Raw genomic sequence first — 23657 nt, forward strand, 5'->3', positions numbered from 1 at the left:
GTTTAATTGCTGCAATTGTACCAACTTAATCAACCTGTTCATTTGTAGTACAGTATTTGACATACTACTTTAAACTAGAATTTTAAATCAGGTCACTTTATTATACATTATGTGCACACTTTTTTTGCGAGTAAATTTCTTCACTGCGGAAACAGTAAAGAATCATCAATGAATGGACAAAATATGCAAAACGTATAACACTGAAATGAAAGAGGCAGACACAGCCAGTTATTTTATTCCTTTTATTTCCTACTCGTATGCTCACTGCTTACTTTTATAATTTCTCTTTTTACAATGACTGAAAGTATATTTACCCCAAGTAATTTGATGTACAGAGAATAATCCAAACAAAAAAATAAAATATTGTTTTAACCAATACTGTTTTAATTTACACATTTATTTCCCAAAATATGAATACGTTTTACAATTTCTTCTTTCTACAATATTTCATCTTCCCATGTCATACAATAAATGGCAAATCATGCACTACGCATGTAGTGATGGTGGTGCCTGGAATTTTCTTTGGACAGTGGAAGTGAACGTGGTGGTAAAATCCACAAAAATGACAATTCGTATATACAGCAAAGTTTTTTCCATTGATAATTGAACAATGTCGCTGTGGTGTGGTCAGTGTTTACTCATAAGGTTTGTTTCGAGGCAAACTTTGAAAGACAGGCACAGTGTTTTAGACTATAGCAGAGGGATTTTTTTTGTGTCTGTTTTAATCAGATGAACTTGGGTTATATTAGCACATATTTGGTAAAAAAGAATCAAACGTTAAAGTGCAATCATCTCTGCAAAAAAAAAAAAAAAAGAAACGTTGCATGTCACTGACTTAATAGTGCTCCTACATCACTCACGCTCAATATTTAAAGACAAATTGACGCTTAACTAGCCTGTTGGCATCATCCCATTTCCTGTTTGTAAAGCTTGAACGGTTCTGTCACGAATAAGCTGCAATTCTCAAAGTGTTTGAGAACAGTTTTCAAACCACTGCTGTAACAAATCGTGAAAAGCTCCAAGCGCACTCCAAGTGAGAAAAACGTGTTCTGTCAGTAGCTTGAACAGGTAAGAAGTATACAATGAAAATCAGTGTTTCCATGCGGTACCTGACTCCAAAACGGGAAGACGACTCTAGAAGCTGTATATCGATAAGAAAGACCCTCGAGCGGTCACGATAATACACAGAATACCTCGACTTCTTGCAGCAAATTATTACACACGCACTGAGATGATATGCACATTTCTCATAGTCACCATGAATTCAATATCGCCTCAAAACAAAAAAAAAAACAGAATAGATGACAAGTGAGTGTTTGGTGTCACATATTGAATAAATATCTGTGTGATTCCAAATGAGAGGAACAAAACTGTACACGCTACATGCTAGAAAGGACTACAGGCAGCCTCAGCATTTTTCTCACCTTAGAAGATGAGAAAATAAATGATTTTGTTGTTGTTCCCCTCCGACTAAAAAAATACCTACAATCTAGAATGAGCGTAGAAAAAAACTTTACAAGTCATTTACATCCAAGGCCATATTCCGAGGAGTGGCAGGTGAAGCATTGTGAGTGACAAAGTGAGCATGAGAACGTTTTGTGCAGAAAGCAAAGCTGGAAAGTTTTTTTTTTTGTTTTTTGTTTTTTTTACCCCAGCAAGATCTGACACTTGAATCCATTGTCCATTTTTGTCCTCCAAAGTCCAGATGAGCGCAGCATCGGTGTGCAACGTGGGTTGAAAAAAGCGAGAGATTACGCTCGAAGGTTTGCTCCGCATGTCATCCCGACAAGTCTGCGGAGTCCACCCGGTGTCGTAAAGCTTGCCATTAGCGAAGTCTGTATTTATTTATTCGATTAAATGTGGCAGTTATGATTGCCTCGTAGGTTGGTCATTGCATGAGCCCACACCTGAGCGTGCTTTTAAATCCCAGCAAACATTTTACATTTTGATCCCTTCCATGAAAAAGCAAACAAAATTTAGTGCAAAGTGCAACCATTAGACTCTAGTATAAAAACCGTTTGAGCATATACAGAACAATTGCAACTCGTAAAATATTTCCGTTACCACGTTTGAGCGCGCAATTAAACCGTATTCGTACTGCACTAGTAACACTGGTAGCCCCAACTAGCAGGCATGTGTCACACTTGTTGCATCCTCATCAAGGACATTGAATAAATGCTCAAATGGTTTTTCATACGCTTCACATATAACCAGTTAAACTTCTTTTCAGTCCTACAGTTTCATTGACAATAATTCATAAACACACACACAAAAAAAAACAAACACTTTCACTCAGCAAGAGAACACTGGAATCAGGTGGGGGTTGTTTTTCTGTGCTCGACACTATCCATTTTCACGTAATCGGCCTCAAATGTAGTTATTAAAAATGTATCTAGCTATACCGGCGGCATTTAGAGGCATGCAGATAGGAGATAAATAATGTGTGGACCGGCAGTTTTGTGATCATGTCATGGCAAATTTATGCATTGGCTCAATAAAGGTTGGGAAGCATGGCTTCATATCTAATAATGATGAACTCCTTCTCACTTTCTAGCCCACCTGAAGGCCAGGACCTTGTTTCATTGCAAAAACAAAAAAACAAAAAACAAGCAAAGGAAAGTTGCAATTCATAATTCAATGAGGTCCTTCATTTAAAAAAAAAAAATAATAATAATGTAACGTACATAAAAAACAGAAAACCCTCCGGCATAGAAATGTCCCTCACTTGGGTTGACAAAAAAAAAAAAAAAAAGTCCACAACAAACTGACCAGTGCTTCATCCCACGAGTCAGCAGCTTGGTTCAAGAGACGGCGGTCCAAATCCCGACGCTTCCAGTTGCAAATGAGGCGAGTAGCACGATACATTTGATCTCCTCTGAGTTTAAGGCCTTCAAGGTATATATTTAATTGCCTCGTCCTTCCTTTTGAAGTCAAAATGTAAAGGATGAGGGGGCTGCGGGTTGATTAAGTTTCACGCGTTCATTCTTCCGGGCTCGGGTTCCTCTGACCAAAATATATGGAAGTCACCAGAACCTGAGGAGCGCCTGATGCGCGCATACACACACACACACAAATATAATAATCTTCTATTATTGTGTCGGATTACTTGTTGTTGCTCGAGATGATGGGGTCACTGTGTGGCTCCTCCCCTCATCCAGACGGTACCTATTTGACCTCAAGGATGGAAGGGTTCGACTCCATGATGGCCACAATTATTTTGTCAATGTAGTCCTGGAGTCTGTAGTTGATCTCCTCCTGCTTGTGGACGGCCTCCATCAACTGCAATTCGGACAAAGCAAAGTCAGAAAAGGAGCATGCGCGTGTTTGAAATCAATTTGGACTCAATCACCTCAGAGCGGGACACAGAGTTGATCTCGGCTGCCAGGGAGTCGGAAAAGGAAGCAGACATCAGGCTTTTTGCACCCTGGATGCTCAGGTTGATGATCTGGCCGTTCAGCTCATCGTTCTGCTCCTTTAGGCTGCGGTTGTCCTGCAGAGGAAGTCCACGCATCGACTGTGAAAATTACGCGCGCTAGAAACGCCGCGCTTAACTGCCAACCTGGGACGCGCATCTTGCTATTGTCACTAATTCGTGATCCAGTTTAACAGAAGTTAAGAAAATGGAAGAAAAGGTCGGGCTCAAAAATAGCCTTTGAATGCACACCAGCGTTCATACGTTTTGGGTGACTTCGAATTGAGGTCCTGAGTTTAATACGCAGTTCTGTCACCTAAATTTGTCTGTAAATAAGTACCGCAGCCGATCATTAAGAAAACACATTGTCTCGATCTTCTACCTGTTTGAGTCGTTTGATCTCTTGCTCCAGTTCTGCTTCTCGGGTGCGGGTCTGATACTCCTGCAGTCCGGCGCTGGCGGAGCGGCCCCGCTTTGCTTCCGCCTCCAGCTTGTACAACTGCAGGTGCTCCAGCTGCTTCCGCAGGTCCTCAATCAGCTGCAGGGGACAGCGACAGCGGTCGTTTGTAAAATTGTTGCCGGTCGCATTGGGCTTGGTTGCAAACCCCAGCGACGTAAATGAAACGTGCGTTGTCATGACAATACAACACTCCAGTTGAATGCACAGACGACGCGGGCGGGCTCACCTCCTGGGTGCTCTCCTTCTCCTTTTGGTTCTGATGCCGTTCGTGGCTCAGCTTGTCGGCCATCTTCTGCCGGGTCTCCATCTCCTCCCGCCACTTGTCGTTCATGACGTCGACTTCGTCTTCGAGCTTCAGCTTCTCCTGATAAAAAAAGACAAAAGAAAAAGGCAGATGAACTGGGACGGTCTCTATCGACTGCGGTACGGATAAGAAGGAGCCGTGACACTGACCTCCTCTAACCTCTCGATGTTTGCTCGTAGACAAGGAACACAGGACCTCAGCTCGCTGTTCTCCTCATCCAGCTGCTGCCATCTGCGGAAAAAAAGACAAACGTTCACGGCTAAGTCGAGACACCATAAACACGCTCATGTCAGCACTGGAACCGAGTTGCAGTTCAGTGCCACATGGTGGCAGTAGAGAGCAACCTAACGGTTTCACTTACTGGCTTGAACCTGGACCGTACCAAAAACCTTTCATAGTTGCTAAATTAGCTCTTTCACAAAAGTCCCTTTTTTTCCCCTCCCTTCTTCAGAGAAAAAGCAAAGTTAAATTATTCAGCTGCACTTTAATAATTTTTGCCATTGTTACGCAATGAGATTAATATTAATTCTGAACTGCTGTATGATGTACTATGCCACACTGGCATGCTGTTAATTAAATTGCATTTTTGTATGGTACTGAAGCTATTGATGCACTGATCTGAACCAGAATGTACCTGGACTGCAAGTTTTCCATCTCCAGCCCTCTCTCCCTCTCCAGCTTGCTCAGAGCCTCCTTGTGGCGCCGCGTCTCGTGCTGCAGCTGCTCGTCGGCGAGCAGCTCCTGCTCCTTCAGCTGCTCCTCAAAGGCGTTGGCGCGGTGCACCAGCTGAAGGTTCTCCTGCCGGAGGCGCGCGTGCTGCTCCCCCGAAGTTTCCGACTCCTTCTCCAGCTCCGCCACGCGACGCTCAAGTAGTAGCATCTGCCAAGAATTCAATGCTAACAATTAGCGCAACTTTCTGAATGGAGTGAGCGCTTCTTTCAACTACATCTGAAGCTGTTGCGTGACCGCCCACCTTGTCTGTGATGTCATTGTCAGCCAGCTCCAGGATGTCACGGGTCAGGTCGCTCACTGTGTCCAACGTTATTGAGCTGTTCTGCAGAAGATGCCTAAAAACGTGCAGGGGTAAAAAAAAAAAAAAATTACCTTAACATCACACTTATGCCGGGCTCACAATACATAAGTACATAATGAATTTAAAAACAAAAATAAAATCTGCTGCTTGTGCTTACCTTGCCACCTTCTTGCTCGACAGCCTTTTGCCAGCACTGGAGAGGGAGAAAGAACAACAGGAAAGTGGTGAGGAAGAGAAGACTGATAGCGGAAGGAGGCGCCATCTCCTTTGCTGTTATCAGTGCCATCCCTGCTCTGCTAGTGGAGGATCCCCCACTGCGGAGCAAAGGGGGCCTGACGAATTCTAAAACTATTAGTGTCACAATCATGGCAACAATTCAAGACAACACAGTGCTGATCTCGGCTTAGTTTTTCCCCATCAAATTATAGAGCACAAGTGTGAAAAACACAATCATTTTAAACTTGACTTTCTTGTATAAACGTGCCGCCTTTCACATTTTTACAACTGAAGGCAGATCAAATGGGATTTCAGGGTTACCGTAACTTTGCTACGGACCAGTAATCTTGGATCAGTCTTTTCTAATCAACAGCTCTTGTGAAAAGCTTCATTCAAAGAATGACCGTGACACACAAAATGTGAAGCGGGAGGGAACAAAAAGCAGTGAAAAAAAAGCATGACTCACCTATAATATCGGCGATTACTTAAAGCGGAAGTCAACCCAATAATATTTTTTTCAAGAATATGTTCCCAGCAGGCCCATTAGTTGAAACAAGGCATTTTGATAAATATTACGTTTGGAATAAGAGCTAATCCACCCGTTTTTAGCCATCTCTGGTGTCGGCCATTTTGTCACTTGTGTCAACTGAACTTACCTGAGCCCCGAGGAACTGTGATGTCATTTCCCCTGATATGGCTACAAACGGGTGGATTTTGCTGCTTAACTCATATTCCACAAACGCAATATTAATCAGAATGCTGTGATTCAACTAGTGGGCCTGCGTAGAAAATATCCTTGAAAAAAATGTTTGGGTTGACTTCCTTTTTAAGAGTTTGACTAAGTATGGCAGGGCAACAAAAAAAAAAAAAAAAATGTGCTGCCAACGCACATGAACACAGGTGATAAAAAAAAAAAACAACAACATGCGCGACACGTGTCATCTAGCACACCACCGCAACACTGCAAACGGCGCCACAGAGCAGACGAGCGTTACCTAGTCATCTCTAGGAAATTGAGGCGGGTGGAGAGGTCCTCCAGGCGACTGATTTGTTTGTGACATTGGCTACAGAAAAAGTCCAGCGCCTCCTCCTTGAGGAAGCTCTGAAAGCAGTCGGGGAGAGGAGCGTGTGCGCTGGAAGAAGGGGGGAAGGAAGAGGGCGAGAGGAAGGTGGTGAGTGACAGACAAGCAGGGGGGTCGGTGCATCAAGGTGGGAAAAGACCCATGAGGTACTTCAGAGGTATGAAGTGGTGGGGCTCCTTGAGAAGGATGCGGGGAAAGTGTAAGGGAACATTCTCAAGAGGACGTGGCCTTCCCGTCCACAAAGATGACGTTTTCTATTCTTGCTTCGAGAGGTTGGAGTAAATCAATTCACTTTTCATTTTCAATGTCAGACATTTTCCAAAAATAAAAAGAGAATCTCTCGAATGCCAGCAAATTTAGAGCACGCGGATTGATCTTTCAAGGCTCAAAGAATATTTGTGTTTTACAAGGAAATTACCAAATGAAAGATTCGATCTTCTTGGTTGTTTGTTTCATTACCAAAATCACCTATTTTGGACCAAAATCGCAATAAAGGTATTTGTGAAAAGATATATTTGATGCATAACAGTGACTGATGCTAATCATTTTTTTTTTTACATCGGTGGCACCTCAAACATCTGAACAGTTTTCTTCTATAAAATGCCAAAAACAACAGTGAAAATGTGCTTTTGATAGCAAAATAATGTATTTACAATGAATCACCACCTTGACAAACTTCCAAAACTATTTGCAGTCTATTTAGAAGTAGTAGTATTTAGTAATGTGTGTGCATGTGTATGAACGTACATTAAGTCATTGCTTGTACTTCTAAATTGAAATTGACCGTCATTGTTTCTCTCTTTCGTGACAGTCTTTGTAGTAGATTTAAGGTGACGAACAAACACTTTGATCAATTACAAGCTGCTTGTAACGATCGCATTTCAAAGGGTCCGCCATGTGTTCGGAGCATACACATTGTTCTGACACATGGTGAGCTCATCCAAGAGATTCAATTCTGCCATCTGTTGGCCAGTTAGTTAGTTTTTTTTATTTTAACTTTCCCATCTTAATGATGAAACCAGCGTTGGCCAAAACTTTTCTTTTCTTTTTCTTTCCCACAAAAAAATGTAGTTGAAGGCAAATGACGTAAATGGCGCTCCTTGTTTGGATTCCCGTTGATGGCATTTCACGTCAAGGGTGTTCAAAGAGTTAAAATACAAAGAGAATTCCGAGATTTGTTTCTAAATACATTATATTTATTTGAAGATAAATGCTGGAAACGCGCAACCTCCACTTTCGACTGCAGAGTACCAACAGTATGAGCCCCCCCATAGAAAAGGGATTGAATACATAGTGTCGTAATTCAACGGGGAAGCCTGTGCACGCTCGTCATGGCCATGCTACAAGGTGATTGTTCATTCAAGGAGTGAGTCAGCTCTGCCATTATGCAACCATCTGGCGCAGGTTTTGCTTGCTGAGGCACAAACGCCGCGTCAAAATGAATGGTGTCACTTGATGGTCATACACATTGTTGCCCTGAACCATTTTCATCTCACTGAAAAAAATTGATGCTCATCTCGTTCTGAGGAATCGAGGTGAGTTTACGAGTCGTCAAACAAACTCATAACACCAAGATAAATATGTGTGTGCGTAGGCCGCCAATGCTGAGTATGACGCATTCACACTGAGTGGGTGAAGTCTGTGGGATGCAGTATCATGTTCTCTAAACTGAGCAACATTTTCTGTATCCAATGTAATCTGTCAAATCAGGTTTAAGTTCAGAGAAGTACAACAAACCAAGGACTTAATATGTTAGCATCGCTTCAAGTAGCTTTATTTCTCTGACCGCGTCAGAACTATCAAGATCGAACAATGTTATCTTTGTACAGAGTACAGAGTGGAAGAGTATAACTCGTAAATGAAATTAGTTTAGGAATTAGTTTCCCTATGAGATTTCTCAGGTCACCTGATGCAAGAGTGTTTCCGAACTTGCGGAAGACCTGAGATCTTCTTAAACTTTTGCTACGTTTATATTTGGTCTGAAAACGTAATTACCGGTACTGATTTTTCCTAACTCAAAATTTGTTTCGTGTTTGTTCTTGTTTGAATCTTTGTCAGGGTCACGGTTTTGGCTCATCGTGTTTTTTATTTATGCTGCTTTAATGTTGCGATTTTCTCTTGATTTTCATCTTTAAAAAAACAAAAAAAAGTTCCTCATCGGATAGAGGTGTGTAAATTAATTTGGAATGAGGAGTGAGAGGAATGAACTATGTAGTCACTTTATTTCTCTTGCCCTTCACTAGAAATGGAGAGACGGTGTTGGAAAGGACGCCTGCAGATATCTTATCATGTTTTGACCTCAGAGTCTCTAAATCAGGGGTGGGAAAACTTTAGAGCTCACATTTCATGGATAAAAATGTGCAAGTTGAATGGCTTGTTTTAATAACAAAATAACCCATGCTCCTTTTTAGTATTTATTTTTGTACTTATTGTGCATATAATGCATGTATTTTATCACTTAACAAGACTGATTTAACAGTCTGCAACACATTATAGAAACTTTCACTTGAAGGAAATACCACAATGATGACCATATTTCCAAATGATGTCATTAATAAATAGAAGGCGTACCTCGGAGAGAGCAGAGCGGAGACATCGATCTGCTGAGCGGTCTGTGCCAGAGGGCAGTCAAGCACGACGTCGGCGCCCTCCTCGGCGCTTTCCAGCAGCAGCTCTGAGGTATTGCTCTCCCCGAAATCTTCAAAATGCTCCTCCTCGCCGCCGATGACCGCCACCAGGGAGGGATTGTGCAGCTCTGAGTTGAGAGAGAACCTTTGGGAGGGGGTGGGGGTTACAAAAACAACGCTTAACAACACAGACAAATGTTTCAAAAAGTCACTGAGCAATTTTAAATTTCAATCAAGTGCCAATAATCTGGCCACAAGAACAGCGGCGATCTGGACAAGTCGAGCGATGGCTTATCTGCTAATTCACATTAATCCTAAAAGGCAGCTTTGCCTTCAACAAAATGCCTTGCCTTCCCGTCATTAATTGCCCAGCATGTAGAAAACCCAACATAAAAACCACTGGACATCTGGAAAAGTACGGCTCCGCATCATTCAAAAAAAAAAATAAACCCACTGATCTTCATTTGCGAGGCAGAAAAGTGTCTTTTCCTGTTTTCCTGATACATCAAGAGCCTCAGTCAGGATGAGGATGTCCGAATCAGCAGAAAAGCTTGCTCCCTCAGCACACAACTTTACAAGGCCCAGCTCACAAGGCAAGTGTTGCTATCTGAAGCCACGTTAACATCAAGATGGATGGGTTAAGGTTTACAAAAAAAAAAAAACACACCTCAAGAACACACACTACTCTGAACAAACATTCGGCTGCACTGGTTAAACAGTAACATTTGAATTCAATTCACAAGCCACTTACCCTTTACCCAGACTCTCAGCGCAGGTCCCCAAATTGAGGTCCCTCACGCAGAGGCTCGACGAGGAAAGAGAACGCATCGCTAAACGCCCTCCGATGCTCTGGCGCGAAAGCCTCGGAGCAACTGGGGTTAAAACCCCTGCCAACCAGAGTGGAATCCTGAAGTCTTTCCGTTCAACTTCAAACAAAACCAAGACTGCCGGTCCCGAAAGGCTACCAGGAAAGGCTGCACTTTAGCGTCCGCGCTTACCAGCAGACGAAATCAGGGCTGACTATGAGTGGGTTAATCAGATTTGAGGCTACGCAACAGCCATCAGACAGCCCAGCTGACCGTCCGAGGGCCAAATGTGTGTGAGGGACACAGCACTTGGACAGAGAGAGGTTTGGGGGAGGCTAATCCTGTTACAGTCTTAAATCCCTCACCCAGCGCATAGTAGAACACACTGCACTTGTTTTCAGTTGAAGGCTACAGCTTGAGCTAGCCATGCTAACCTGATTGAGTAGCAAATCTTCAATCACATTAATGACCCGGCTCTCTCGATCAAGCATCAGCCCGAGTTAAATGAGTGAATACCTTTTCGCCGACAATCTCATTGTCCGAGGTTTCGAACAGCAACCTGATGAGGACGGCGCCCGAAATTAATCAACCAAGAATTGTTTTTCATTCTGGTAATGAGGTTTTATGTTTGGCAAGAAGGATAAAGCAAAGAGGGATAGGAGGTGACATCAGGACATTGGAACGGCGCTTCTGTCAGCTCAATGGTGTGAATGGGCAATGGAGAAAATCGGCTTATTCCAAGAGAAAGACAGAAAAAAAAAAATATATGGGAAAACAACAAAAGAGCTGAGCTCAACAGTTCCTGGAATTCAAGGCTGGAAGGGGAAGGCCAAACACAGTCATCACTCATCAAGTAGGCCGGGCAAATCACAAAGTCAGCACTTGTCATTTGCCCTAAACACTCTCAAAAATGGAGACATTTTGTAATAAGATATCCAAAGCCCAGGGGAAATAAAAAACAGGACAAGTTGTAAGGATGAAAATGCACCTGTCACTACAACCCTTCCAAGCAAAACTGATAGCAATGATTTTTTTTGGTGTTTTTTTTGCAGTAGGTCAGTAATGCAATCGTTTCAGTCTTATCTCAGTCTTTTCCCACTCAAAAAGAATGACAACATAGTGGATTTGTTTCACAAACGTTAAAGAATATCCGTGGTTCAAGGTCTTCCACCTCGAGTTATCACGGGAAAGCGGTGAAGTTTGGGCTAACCTGAAAACAAACAGTAAACATCCCAGCTCTGTTTCATTTTGCCGGCTATTCGGGAAAATACTGATGGGCCTACACTAACTGCGCAAGAATAGTAAGCTATCCTTCCCGTTAATCTGCCCGTCCGCTGACCCAAATAGAACTCGAGCAGTCACCTTTCCAGCATTGGCGCGGACATCACGTGAACAGCGTGAAGGGTCAGTGCACTGGCTACTCCTATCTTAACCTTTGGCTCAGTTTTTTCCAACCAATAAGATCGAGTGTGGCGTGGGAAATTAGCCAATTTCACTTAACGGCTCCAAATTCCGGTATTTATTGACCACAAATAATGTATCTTTGTTCATATATCCTCTTTATACAGTAGGCCGGTGACATATTGTGAAACGTAGAGCAATTAAATGCTCTTCCACTATACAGCAGAAGGTACAATTAACCTGTGTGGTCATCCGTGTGCCTTGGCTCAATAAAAGGTTAGGAAACACTGCTTTAGCTGAACGTTTCTCATCGTTTCCACAACATGACACGCTTGTTTCATCACAGCAGATGGCAAACATCTAACAGAGGAAGGACATTAGTACAGTGCCTTTAAACCAACCTGTTTATGGCCTCTTCGGGGTCATGAAGAGTGGCCTCGATGCCGCTGTCCGTGTCCACGTCCTCGTGCATCTCGGGGGGCACGAGGGCACCGGTGTCCTCGTCTGTGAAGGTCTCGCATTCGCTATACGTGCTCTCGGAACCCAGGTACGCGCTGTCTGTCACTTCATTTTGCTGCAGCCGCACAAAAAAGACATTTTCAAAAAAAGAATGCACTCCATGCACACAAAATGAGCTCCAGGCCATCTGTTTACCTTTGTAAATAAAACACATACGTGTCCGATTAATCCCACATCTAACTCCGTTTATGCAGATTGGCATTAAAGTGTCAATTTGGACTTCAGCAGCAAACATGACTACAGATGAAAAAGTACATATCAAAGAATGTGGGGAGAAAAAAAAAAAGGTTTTTTTTTTAATCCTCAATCCCGCCAGTGGGATTGAGGCCAAGAAACGACGACCAAAACAAATGACGCACCATGATCAGACTTCGCAGGCAGTCTGCTGCTTTTCAAACAGCTTGCAGAAGCAAAACACCTTGAAGCTTTCAACAAAAGAATCTCATTAAAAAAATAAAAAATAAAAAAAAAGTTAGAGACTGGATTTGAAGCGTCTAGACAGCAAATAGAGTAAATAGAGTGCCTGTAGAGTAACAATGAATTCAAGACAGGTGGGTTACAATGGAAGGCGTACCAGACAGAACGACGCGTCAGGAGAAGCTGGGCCAAAACAGCGACCCACCATATCCAAAACCATTCACCCTGGACAGAGTCACAGACAGGAAAGCTGGCCTGCCATTACAGCATCCTAAAACGCTTCCTTATTCCTCCACACTCGCGCTGACACAGAGCTGGTTTGAAAAATGGAAAGTACTGTACACACGTTGAGTTCCGCTGGGTGGTCAAAAGTGGGAGGAGACCAAAGTCTAACAGTTAGTCAGCTGTAACGTTCCACGACCAGCGGCGTGATAAAACACCATGACGACGACGTAATCGCTCTCGGGCTTCAGCGCCGTCACAATAATTACGACGGGGTGAATGTGCAATATCTCAAAGTGCACGTCATTAAAGCGTTACGTAACTGCTCTTGCCGTGTGCCTGCATTACAGATTAACAACAGGTTACCGTTCTGAAGCTCAAGTGATTTTTTTTTTTTCCCCAATTTTTTTTTCTCTTAATTTCTGGGTGTGATTTTAAAACGTGTTGGATAAAAAATGGAGCCAACTGTGAAGTGAAGGAAAACCTGGGTGGAAAGGGGCCTTGCGCTGCTCAGCGTCACCTTGCTTGTTTTGAAAGCAAACAGTGGTGGAACACTTCGACCATTGAGTAGGCCCCCTTTTCTGAGTGGAAAAATAAGCCCATGGACACAGGTGGGGGTGACTACTTCAAAAAGATGCGGACAAACATTGCTCACAGCAGGCGCAGCAATCACCTTCGCTTAATCACGTTAACATCGGCTCAATGTTTGCATTGACTGAGATATGCATTCAGATTTTGCCTCAAGATTACGATTTTAAGACGATTATTTTAAAACTTGTCAAAAATGTCTAATATTAAAAGAAAAAACAACATCCTGGACCATTATGGATTCCTCCATGGCCGAGGCCCCAAAGTTAGCATGTCCATGAATAAAATGACTCCCAAAATCTGCATTTCATTGGCTTGACCTTTTAGCACCAAACACAAAGTTGCCTAAACGACCAAGTGATTTTACATCTTGTCTGCACCTGCACATCTGAAGCAGCCATTTTCTAAGAAACCAAGCAGGGCACTGGGCACAGAAGGTTAAAGCAACACTAATCATGACACTCCATTGTTGAAAAACGCACACACCGGCAAAAACTTTTAGTTTTGCAGACGCCAGCAACAATATGATGGTTAAATATACAAATTCGGCGGGGGGTGGGGTCGGGGGGTGGGGGTGCTTGGAGCGGAATGTCAGATATGCTAACCACAACTGCAACAACAGCCCATACTCGTGTAAGACCCTTTCGTGATCCGCCCAGTTCAATATTTGTCAAAGAATCCTGTAAAGCTCAGCCTGCCAGATGCTACTCAATGTCAGCCAAACCAGGTTGTTCAGTCCGTGGAATATTCTCAGAGCGGTAATGATAGCTCCGCGAGCCGCTCATTCGGTTGCAGCGGCAAAAGTGAGAGTGCACCAAGAGTTCAGCTCGCTGACTTGACGCTACCGCAACAACAGGAAGTGGCATCAAAAGAGGGATTCCTACATGACCTTTGCGCGCGGTGTCTCACCTCGTCATATTCTTCCGGACAGCCAACAGCCCCGTCGCCCGGACTGTAGTTTGCACTGTACAGCTGCGGCTCGGGACCTGCAGATAGGAGAGGGAAAACGCGTTTCATGTGTGTAAACATTACATCATTGTGCAAAGGAAGCTCGGTAAACACGGGAGAGTAGTAAGTAATGTGTGCATACAAATAGCCTTCATGTAGAAAAGGACAAGGAAGGTAAATGGGTGCTAGAACTTCTTACAATATATTTAAAAATGAAAAGCACATAGATTATTTGAGCTTGGGAGGAAAAAAATAAATAAAAACCGCAAAAAAGTCGCAAACGTAATAGAATGGCCAATTGGAAAGTAGTCTTTCTTCTGTAAGTCATTCATTTTTAAGGATAATGTTTACACAATGAGTTTGAAATGACATTTAATTGCGTTTGAAAAACTGATAATGTACATCCCTCCCTCTCTCTCGCTCTGTCTGGCTTGTGTTTGGTGAAGTGAACAATCAAATCAGCACATTTTCAAGGTTGCGTCCTTGGAGCAAAAAGCTCGTTATGTAACATTTACGCTCACATTTCAGGGGCTATAGAGCGTCACGTGACGGGGACATGAGTAAAACGCCAAAACAATACAAGGTCCAGACGCGCACGCGCATCCGATAGGTGACAAAAATGACGACACAGGCCAAGACGAGGCGCGTAACCCGAGATGGGCAAGATGGAGTCTTGTGTATCAGCCGAACAAAGCTTTGAATGCGCCCTGGTGAAATACTTGTACACGCACTGCACTGCGGGCCATTTCAGTTTGATTAGACTGCAGACATACCAAAACTGCTACAAGGGATGAGACATTTCCAGAACCTGCAGGTTGCAGCCTTGCCTTTTATGAAAAATAAATACCTGCTTGTTAATAAAAAGGTTCAGACACAGGCTGGGATATTGAAAAGTAGTTTACCTTCCGTTTGTGGATATTGTGTGCACATAATTAATAGTAAAGCCGAGAAGGCTTTCAAACAGGGGAAGAGTGAGGGAGTGACTGCAGGGTGGAGACTACCAAGAGCAGCAAGTGGGAGGTGTATTTTAAGGCTTAAACCAGGGGGTGTCCAAACATTTTTGTTTGAGGCAATTGTATCTTGTTAGTATTTTCTAGTTCATTTCATAAAATGCTACATATTTGAATTCTTCTTCATAACAGCTTTCTGTTAAAGGTGATAAGGCAATTTAGTGGAGGATTTTTCAGGATTCTGGAGTGGCCAACGGCCCCCGTATCCCACTAGACTAGATGCTCCCTTGCAATGTAATTCAATTATCTTAATTCACTACAGTGTTTTGAAGAAAAAAATTGTGTTATTATTTTAGTCATAAATAGATCATTTTGTATCTTTACTTAATTAGAAAAGCTGTACAGTATATAAACCAATATATTAGTTGTAGTGGCACCTATTTTGTGACACACTCCCCTCTCACTCCGCCCACCTCCAGCATTTTTTTTTTTAAATAGCCTTGCAGGCCGTGTCAAAAGTCACTTTTAGCAATTTTTTTCTTCATGTCGCGCCCCACTGAAAAAAGACAAAAAAAAAAAATCGATGGTGAGCCGCAGATGGCAGATGGTGAGAGAAATGAATGGATGGCTGTATCGGTCATTAAGTGTTCGCCCTGTCTTGTCTACTAAATAACAGCGATATAACCTTGCAGGTAAATTTAGAGGTTTACGGTAAATTAGCGATGGCGGGAATCCAAAGTGGGGGAAAAAAAAAAAAGCAATCATAAAATGATTCCAACATGCTTTTGCTGATTGCTGTTGTCAAAATAGTGCAACACAGGCATGACTGAGATTTCAGGAGGTGCATTTACAACCCAGCTGTGTCTCTGGCAACCAAACGGAAGAACAATAAAGAGAAACATTGGACAGGGCCCAGAGAGACTGAGCGAGAGGGAGCGTTAAATTATTTAGGCGAACAGGACTCTCTGCCCTCAGTCGAGCTCTGAAGCCTCGCCAACGTGCCCGCGTGTTCGTGCGGCTCAAGCTTTCAAGTGCATCTCTTATTCATGTCTACGGGTAACCAGACCTATTCAACCCAGAAAGCTTTGGAAAAGAGTCTAATGGTATCAATATGTTCGAACGGATGGGGGCAAGCAACCCGACAACCATCTGATGCTGACATTTGCTTTACTTCAGATGACCTTTACAAACTCGACTAAATTGCCCTAACTTTAAAACGCCTCTAAAATGGGTTACAGTCACCTCCATTGCTGATAGCAGAAATTCCTCGGTGGAAGTCTTCAAAGCTGATAACTCCCAGGCCGCTGGGATCCAAAAATTTGGTCAGATCTTTGACCTGAAAGGCAGAAACACAGCAGAGCATTCAGAAACTGAAATCAATTTTTCTGGAAAAAATGCTGAGAAAGAATATTATAAATCATGAGACTAATGGAAATTGCCTTAGTCATTTTTGACTTACTGTCACAAAATCAATTTTTAAAAAATGTGCTTTGTAAAAAAGGTTTTCTTTATCCAGGTCATGGTAATAATCTGCAAAGGTTGAATCGAGGCAACTCGGCTTGAATTTGGTGGAGTAAGTAAAAAAAAAAAAAAAAAAAACTTAGCTGTTATGCAAGGTGACTTTTATGGGTGAAATTTTGATTTTACAAGGATGTTGATATGTGCAAAGTGCAACTGTTTGCATACACTGGATTAGAAAAAAAAAAAGACAAGCATGCTCATGTGAAACAGTTTGTCGCGCGCAGAAAAAATCTGGACACCAGTCTTAAACAGGTTACGTAAAGGCACCTACATACTGTATATTCCATCAGGCGGTAACCTAGCAACAAGAACATGCTTCTGGCGCTGCAGCACATCGGAGAATAAAAATAACATGAAATTAGAGCAGATCCACGCTGGGTAAAAAAAAAAATAAAAAAAATGTGCAGAAACTCCGAGGCCAATGCCAAGTTTGCGGTGGCCTGCCTTCAAGGAGACTTTAACTGCGGCGCGGCGATCGTAACTGCGGGGCCGACAGCTGCAGCAAACAATCAAAATCGACACACAAATAACAGACTGCCACAGGCCAACAGTGCAGAAAATGACACAAACCCATTCTTATAGTACAATCACAAGCATATTCAGTGAGTCTTCTGCGGCTTACGCTCTAAAGACTTCTATTGTGCGTAGTAGACCATCGTGTTGTGTACAATTTGGTATCAGTTACTCTCGCAAAACAAGCTGATCTGCTCAGCAGCGCTGATCTCTGACTCGGGGCGGCTGAGAAGGCTCACGCAGTTAATATAGTCCAGCAGCCGCTGTGGGTTTGAGGAAGAGGTCATTTAAATGGGTTTCACACTGTCTTGGGTAAAAATAGTTTGTGGAACTCATTTTGCCATGATAAGGACTTTCCATAAGGTGACTGGCCTGTAAATAAAAAAAGCATCCCCTGGACTTACAAGTTTAACTTGTTCCGTGACCAAGCTTGTTTTTGTTTTGTTTTTTTAAAAATGCAACGTATTGCATACAAACAAAATATAAACAGACCTTTACATCTTGGTCATTGGACCAAGCATTGTATTAAGATTTCAGGAGAAAAAGTTGACTGCGCTTTATGGGACATACTACAAAACTATCGTTTTCCCTTTAACACTGTAATATTGTATACCACCACACTACTCACAAAGCCCTGAGACGCCATCCAACAATAAACATTATAAAAGCCCTGAACTCTAAGGCATTTGGCGGCTCCTCTGGTCGGCCGAGCATCGAGGGCATTGTGGTTTTTCTCGTTCCTCTATTTGTGTCGAATCAGTGATGGGGCACGCCTGACCGCACCCCCACATGCCTTTTTCAGAAGAATACGCGTTTGGTGGAAGAGTTGCCCTGAGGAGGAATTCCCAATGGTTGCCATCTAAAGCGCTGATAAAATTATCAATAGGTTGACGGACATGCTGAGAAACCGGTCTGAGAGGAAAGAAAGGGAAAAGAGAGGGAAAATAACTGTACACACAGGAGACAAGAGGACCTAAAAAGGGGACAATTCAGGCCAGTGAACATTCCATTGTGGATTAGACGGGCAGTGCATAAAAACAGAGGGGAGGCAGGCCGGCTAAAAGTGGGCTTGCGAGTGACGACGGACAAGCGAGTTGCCGCCACAATGCAGCTTGGTGTGGCTTTTGTGCACAATTGGGGTCAAAACCGGCGAGCGTGGCGGTTAGCAAGAGGGCTTTGAAAGCAACCGCGTGCACGTTTGAAGAAACACTTGACGTTGTTTTTCACAACAGCGGTCGTAGATAAGAATCACAACTAAGTTAGTCAAGGGTTGTAGAATTCTGAGAAATTTTCAGAGTTGGACATTTTCAATGGGAAGTAATGGGAGCATATGGGAAACGTGGATTATATTTTCAAATTTCCAAGTTCAAGTTTCCACATTTTCATTGAACTCAATTGATTTAGGGTATAAAATACATTAACAAATGGACAAAAAACGTATCTCTATAGTATATTCTTGTTAAAGAAGGAAGTCAACCTAAAAGTTTTCTTTACAATAGTATGTTCTATGCACCTCAACTAGTGTAAACATGGTGTTCTGATTACAATTGTGTGTGTGGAATATGAGTTAAGCACAAAAATCCGCCCGTTTTCATTCATCTCAGGGGGCGGCCATTTTGTCACTCACTGTCGACTGAAAATGACATGCCTCTGTATTTGCACATGACAGCTATCAAATCCAGGAATCATTCTGGAGAAAATATTTGCATGCCCACGCACAAGCCCAAAGTAGACGAGTACGCAAATTCTGAACGGTTGTCTCGCAGCCATATTTGCAAGTAGGAACCGGGTCAAACAAAAGCAGAGGTCTGGTCCAAACCATTCACCTGACCATAACTATATCTGAATGAAAATTGGTGGTTTATCTCGTGACATATATCTGCAGCTTTATTCAAAATCATCTCTGCCAGTAACCTTATGGCAATGATCCTGATGTCAGATCTAAACTCAATTATCTACTTGGCCTGCACTCCTACTGGCTTTTTATATCGTACAAGTGCAGCAAAGTGCTTGATAATGTCCCTGCGAGTCCAAAGGCTGCTCTGTGGTTTTCTTAATAGGCTGCTAAAATAACACTGTGTCCCCACTCTGGTCAACTTTGAAATCTCTCCAATCAGATCTGAATAAGCATGCAGGTTATTCAAGTGTTTATGTCCGTACCGCGTAAACATCAGGCACGCACATCTTGCTGCAACACCCTCCGACCCAGGAAAATTTCCCCCGCAGGGAAATGGGGGTTCGCTGTATGACTCGTGTAACATACCTGAACGAGGATTTGGCTTTCTGCTGTGTGGTTTACAGACAAATGGAAAACTTATTTTGAGCAAGCAGGAAATGACATATGTGACAGGTTCCAGTAAGGGGCAATTGCTACTGGAAACTATGGTAAGAATTCATAAACATTACCCTCTAGCCCTCACTAACACAACAACAGGTGGAGTCGATAGTTGACTAACTACATGACAATAGCACGGCTCTGTGCCTCACAAAAACACACACACACAAATCTGGGCCAGATGTCCTTGATAAAATGTATTTTTATGATAAAAATGTGACGGGTGGGATGCAGGAAATGGCTGAGGGTCATGCATGGGGAGAGACATCAGACGTTTCACAGCAGATAATCCCTAAACGATAATATTATGCAAATGAGAAGATGAGCGTTTGTTATTTGACATATGGAGGAAATGCCTGGCCAATGCAAGCAATATGCTTGACGGGCGTATTTAGATGATAACCCAAATCCTCACGCTGGAACCGCTAGCGAATGCATGAGAAAACTAATCCCACGATGGTTTTAGTCATGTGACGCTGAGCTTCTTTTGCGAAGGAAACCGTGAGAGGTTTACAGCAAATACATGCAAATGACACCCTACTCTAGAAGCAATGAACAATTAGCTTGCTATAGGGCAATGGCGGACTTTGCAATTGGTACCTGGGCCTTCACTGGTGACTTACCTGACTTAATCCACCTCTTCATATCACCATTAGCATGTTGCAAATGTGTGCAGATCATCACTATTGATGTTTTTTTGGTAGTTCAATTTGGCTTGCTCTGACAAACCAATCAGAGGATAAAAAATGCTTAAATGGACCATTTTGGTGAATATGAAATCTGATTGGTTAATGAAACAGTCCCATTGCCAATATAGTTATAGTCCATTGGCCAGCACTACTGATTCTGAAGTCCCTGAGCAGGTTACATTGACTTGGCAGCAAATGGACTGAAATTGGACTGTAAAAGAAATTACAACAACAACAACAACAAAAAAAAAAAAATATATATATATATATATGTAGATATATAAATAATTGGAAGCAGTGCGTCCCGCCACTGCTATTAGCAAGCAATTTCTAATTTGTTGTACTCAATTAAGGATGACTAATCTTTAAATTAGGCTAATAGCTTACAATTCTTAAATCTCCTTTGCTCACTTGATCATTCTAAACTGCTTTCCAACAATTTGGATCTTGTTCAAAAAACCCTCAAGGCCACACACTGACCATTTGATGGATTTAGTTTCGTGGTTTAGTTTTTGAGCTGGCCAACATGGTACCTTCGAAGTAAATAAATGCAAATACAAGCTTTAGAAGCTACTTTATGAAAACATCTTACCTGATCAGCCCCATAGGCAGTAGCAAACTCCATAAACTCCTCAATGCGAACAAAGCCATCTCCGTCCTGGTCTAAAGCATCGAATACAGTTTTTAGAGGGGAGGCATCTTCCTCTCTTGTGCTCACAGCCGAAACCATTGGCAGTGAGTCATCTCCCACCATCTTAGACAGGGAAACAGTGTCCACACTTGGCTCAATAGTCCATCCAGTGTTTTCAGTACAACTGCTCAACTCCAGTACATTAAATTCCTGCCGATTGGTAACAGGCGGCGGCTGTCCCTCTTCCGTCTGTTCTGTTGTCGCGTCAGGAGCAGTTTCATCATTTCGTCCCTCCTGTGGCTTCAAGTTCCATGTTTCCTCACTGCGGACTCCTTCAGTGGTTAAGCAAAAATCCAAAGCCATTTCCTCACTGGCTTGATGCTCAGCCGTGGAGCATATTTTGCTTTCCATCAAATCCTTTGGCGTACTTTCCACAGAGAAGCTCCCACGGCTGAGCTCGCCGCTGATGAAGACATCCTCAGCCGGGGAGTTTGTCAGCGACAAAATCGGAGGAGGTGAGTCACTCTCGTCTTGTAGATCTATAGTCCTGAATACCGCTTGGGCGGCATGTTCAACGTCGGAATCCTCGGTTGGATCCAGCTGTGCACCTGTTGGGCTATCGGGATGAAGGCTCAGGCCGCTGTCAAGTTCTGGACTCTCTAAATCCAACAGAGATCTTTGAGGACAACCCAGTGGTGTGCTGCTGTGGTTAAGTGCGAGGGTGTTCTCAGGTAGCCCTTGCGGGGTCAAACTACTGTTTACTAGCGGAGCTGTCACTTGATCCGGGAATAAACCTTTGTCTCCAGTTTCACGGGACAAAGTCGCCCTGTTCTGTACTAGAGCCTCCTCCTGCGACAGGTCTACCAGTCCTTCACTGACATCATGTGACACGTCCGGGAACTCTGAGGCGAGACAAGTCTGATCATCAGAGAGATCTATGGAAATAAGTGAATCTCCTGGGTTTGATTCAGAATTCCACTTGGATTGGGAAGACAGTACTGTAGTGCTACTGTTAATTATTATATCGGTCTGTCCATTGAGGGCATTGCTGCCTCCAAGAGAGGCTTCCTCAAATGCAAAGTTTTTCCCAACCACATCAGTGAGGTTGGGAGAAAACAGCCACGAGAGCATGAAGTCACTGGTTTCATCAGGTTCCTTGTTTCTTTCCGAGTGAGGCGATGTCTCAGAAGCAGTGGAGTGGCGCTCTTCAAAAAACAAATCTCCACAGGGATAATCGGAAATGTACAAAAGTTTATCCAACTCTGGTGGCGAGTCCTGGTAGACTTTGTCCATTTCAGTTTGCTGGGACGTCAGACTGGTGTCCCCAAAATGCAAACCTGTCTGGCCACTGTTGTTTTGACACAGGACACCTCCATTGTCTGAGTCCAGGGTGAGAAATCCAAGAGGAAACGCTTGCTCCGACTCCCACTGCGCATGCCCCAAAGGGCTAGACACCACTGTGGGTTCCATGTATTTGGCTACAGACGTCTTATCTCAAAACCGAAACCCCATGCCATACTTTATCTTAGGTTATATAGGGATATATAGTACAAATTATATCAATGCGTCCGTCTGGCGCGTGCAAACGTTTAGCGAGACAGTTTTACACAGGTGTCAATGAGTATGTTTTTTTTTTTAACTTGACAGGTCGGAAACCACATTCAACAAACGTTATAGCTAATATAAAACTCATTTTTCATTTTCACCTCTAAGACATGCTTCGGTTTTCAAATCTTTAATCTGGTTTGACTCACTTGGTGCCTTTCGGGCATGGCAGGTCCACGCATGGCATTTCCCAAATCTCGCCGTCTCAGCCCAAACATCATCAAAAGTTTAAATCAAGAAATTAGGGAAAACGACGCGAATTACACCTCGGCACCAAACCAGAAAAAAACATCTCAAAATAAACAGTCATAGCAAGTATTTAGACAACATTAGCTTAGCGGATTCGCTCATCGTACCTCATCGCGAGCTAGATTACCAAAAAAACGATGAGAGCGTGAGGGGGAAACCAAAGGGTTCAAGACAGAAACATTAGTCCACACAGGCGTTTAAATGCCATTGCTACGGGATTGTCAAGCGTTTATCCTGAAAGGAATTGGGGAGGAAAAAAACTAACATTTAACTCCTCCTTTCTAGCATCCCTCCGCTTCCCTGTCATTGGCTAAGCTAGCCCAAATTAGCCTATTAGCTCACTGCCAGGCCAAACGGTCCGTCCGACACCCAAGTCATTGGTGAAAAAAAAAATTGCACGCCATCAATTGATTCGCGGATGCCGTAGTCGGTGTTTTTTTCCTTTTTGCAACAGAAATCCACCTGTGTCGAGGCTTAAAAAAAAGGCCAATCCTGACCGTGACGAATCTGCTCAATCCTCCCCACAAAAAATATTGCCGCACAAAATCTCTCCTTACTCAGATGAAAAAAATAAAATTAAAAAACGACTACATGGAGATAATATGTTCCGTCGTTTAGTCGCCGATGTTGTCATGTACGAGCTGTCTCTCGCATCAGCATCCAAACCCTCCTCCTCTTCCTCCTCTTCGTCATCCTCCACCCCCTCCTCCTCCTCTTGTCGCCGCAGACACATGCTGACGTTTCACGCAAGCGTACAAAACTCCGCAATGTCTTTTTTTTTTATTATGGTTGGTATTCCCAAACAATTTACGAATACTCATTTTTATTATCCATCCAGATTTACACGTTCAGTTTGCATTTGAATTGCTCTAATATAACAGCAGAATGTGACTGTATGATTTGTACGCTTACGTTCATTATCTAAATACCTAATTTATTCCAATGTAAAATAGAATTATGAATATTAAATTCCATATACTCTACGTATTACGTGTATTATAATTCTTAATGACAAACATATTGTGGTTTACACTTTGTAAAATTGTCATTACTGTATCATCATTTGACTTACCACATATACCAAGATGCAACATTCATTCTATTTATCAATTTACACTTGATATAAAAG

General features: G+C 42.8%; 1 protein-coding gene across 2 annotated transcripts; it reads right to left on the minus strand.

Annotated features, from left to right (window-relative positions):
* Positions 1-228: 228 nt before the first annotated feature.
* On the minus strand, positions 229-23200 carry rab11fip3 (RAB11 family interacting protein 3 (class II)). Of its 2 annotated transcripts, XM_086016858.1 has the most exons (14): positions 20636-23200; positions 16228-16321; positions 13997-14073; positions 11743-11915; positions 9079-9279; positions 6421-6558; positions 5367-5402; positions 5150-5243; positions 4811-5055; positions 4326-4407; positions 4099-4236; positions 3795-3950; positions 3350-3490; positions 229-3279 (listed from the first exon to the last, which is right to left on the minus strand). In XM_086016858.1, the coding sequence occupies exons 1-14, from the start codon at positions 22142-22144 to the stop codon at positions 3166-3168; spliced, it is 3198 nt and encodes a 1065-aa protein (XP_085872984.1). In that variant the 5' UTR covers positions 22145-23200; the 3' UTR covers positions 229-3165. The 2 variants fall into 2 exon arrangements, with proteins under 2 accessions (XP_085872984.1, XP_085872985.1); XM_086016859.1 differs by lacking the exon at positions 6421-6558.
* Positions 23201-23657: the final 457 nt, after the last annotated feature.

This window comes from Filicampus tigris, chromosome 19, assembly GCF_054856515.1.
Source record: "Filicampus tigris isolate MCC_2025a chromosome 19, RoL_Ftig_1.0, whole genome shotgun sequence".
In the NCBI taxonomy this organism is placed as follows: domain Eukaryota; kingdom Metazoa; phylum Chordata; class Actinopteri; order Syngnathiformes; family Syngnathidae; genus Filicampus; species Filicampus tigris.

What these genes read in the sequence shown, in the direction of transcription:
- rab11fip3 (XM_086016858.1), bottom strand. Translation starts at nt 22,144, where the DNA reads ATGGAACCCACAGTGGTGTCTAGCCCTTTGGGGCATGCGCAGTGGGAG. An exon ending in GTCCGGAAGAATATGACGAG is followed by an intron (nt 11,916 to 13,996) that starts GTGAGACACCGC and finishes GTGCGGCTGCAG; the next exon opens with CAAAATGAAGTGACAGACAG. An exon ending in ACAATGACATCACAGACAAG is followed by an intron (nt 5,056 to 5,149) that starts GTGGGCGGTCAC and finishes AATTCTTGGCAG; the next exon opens with ATGCTACTACTTGAGCGTCG.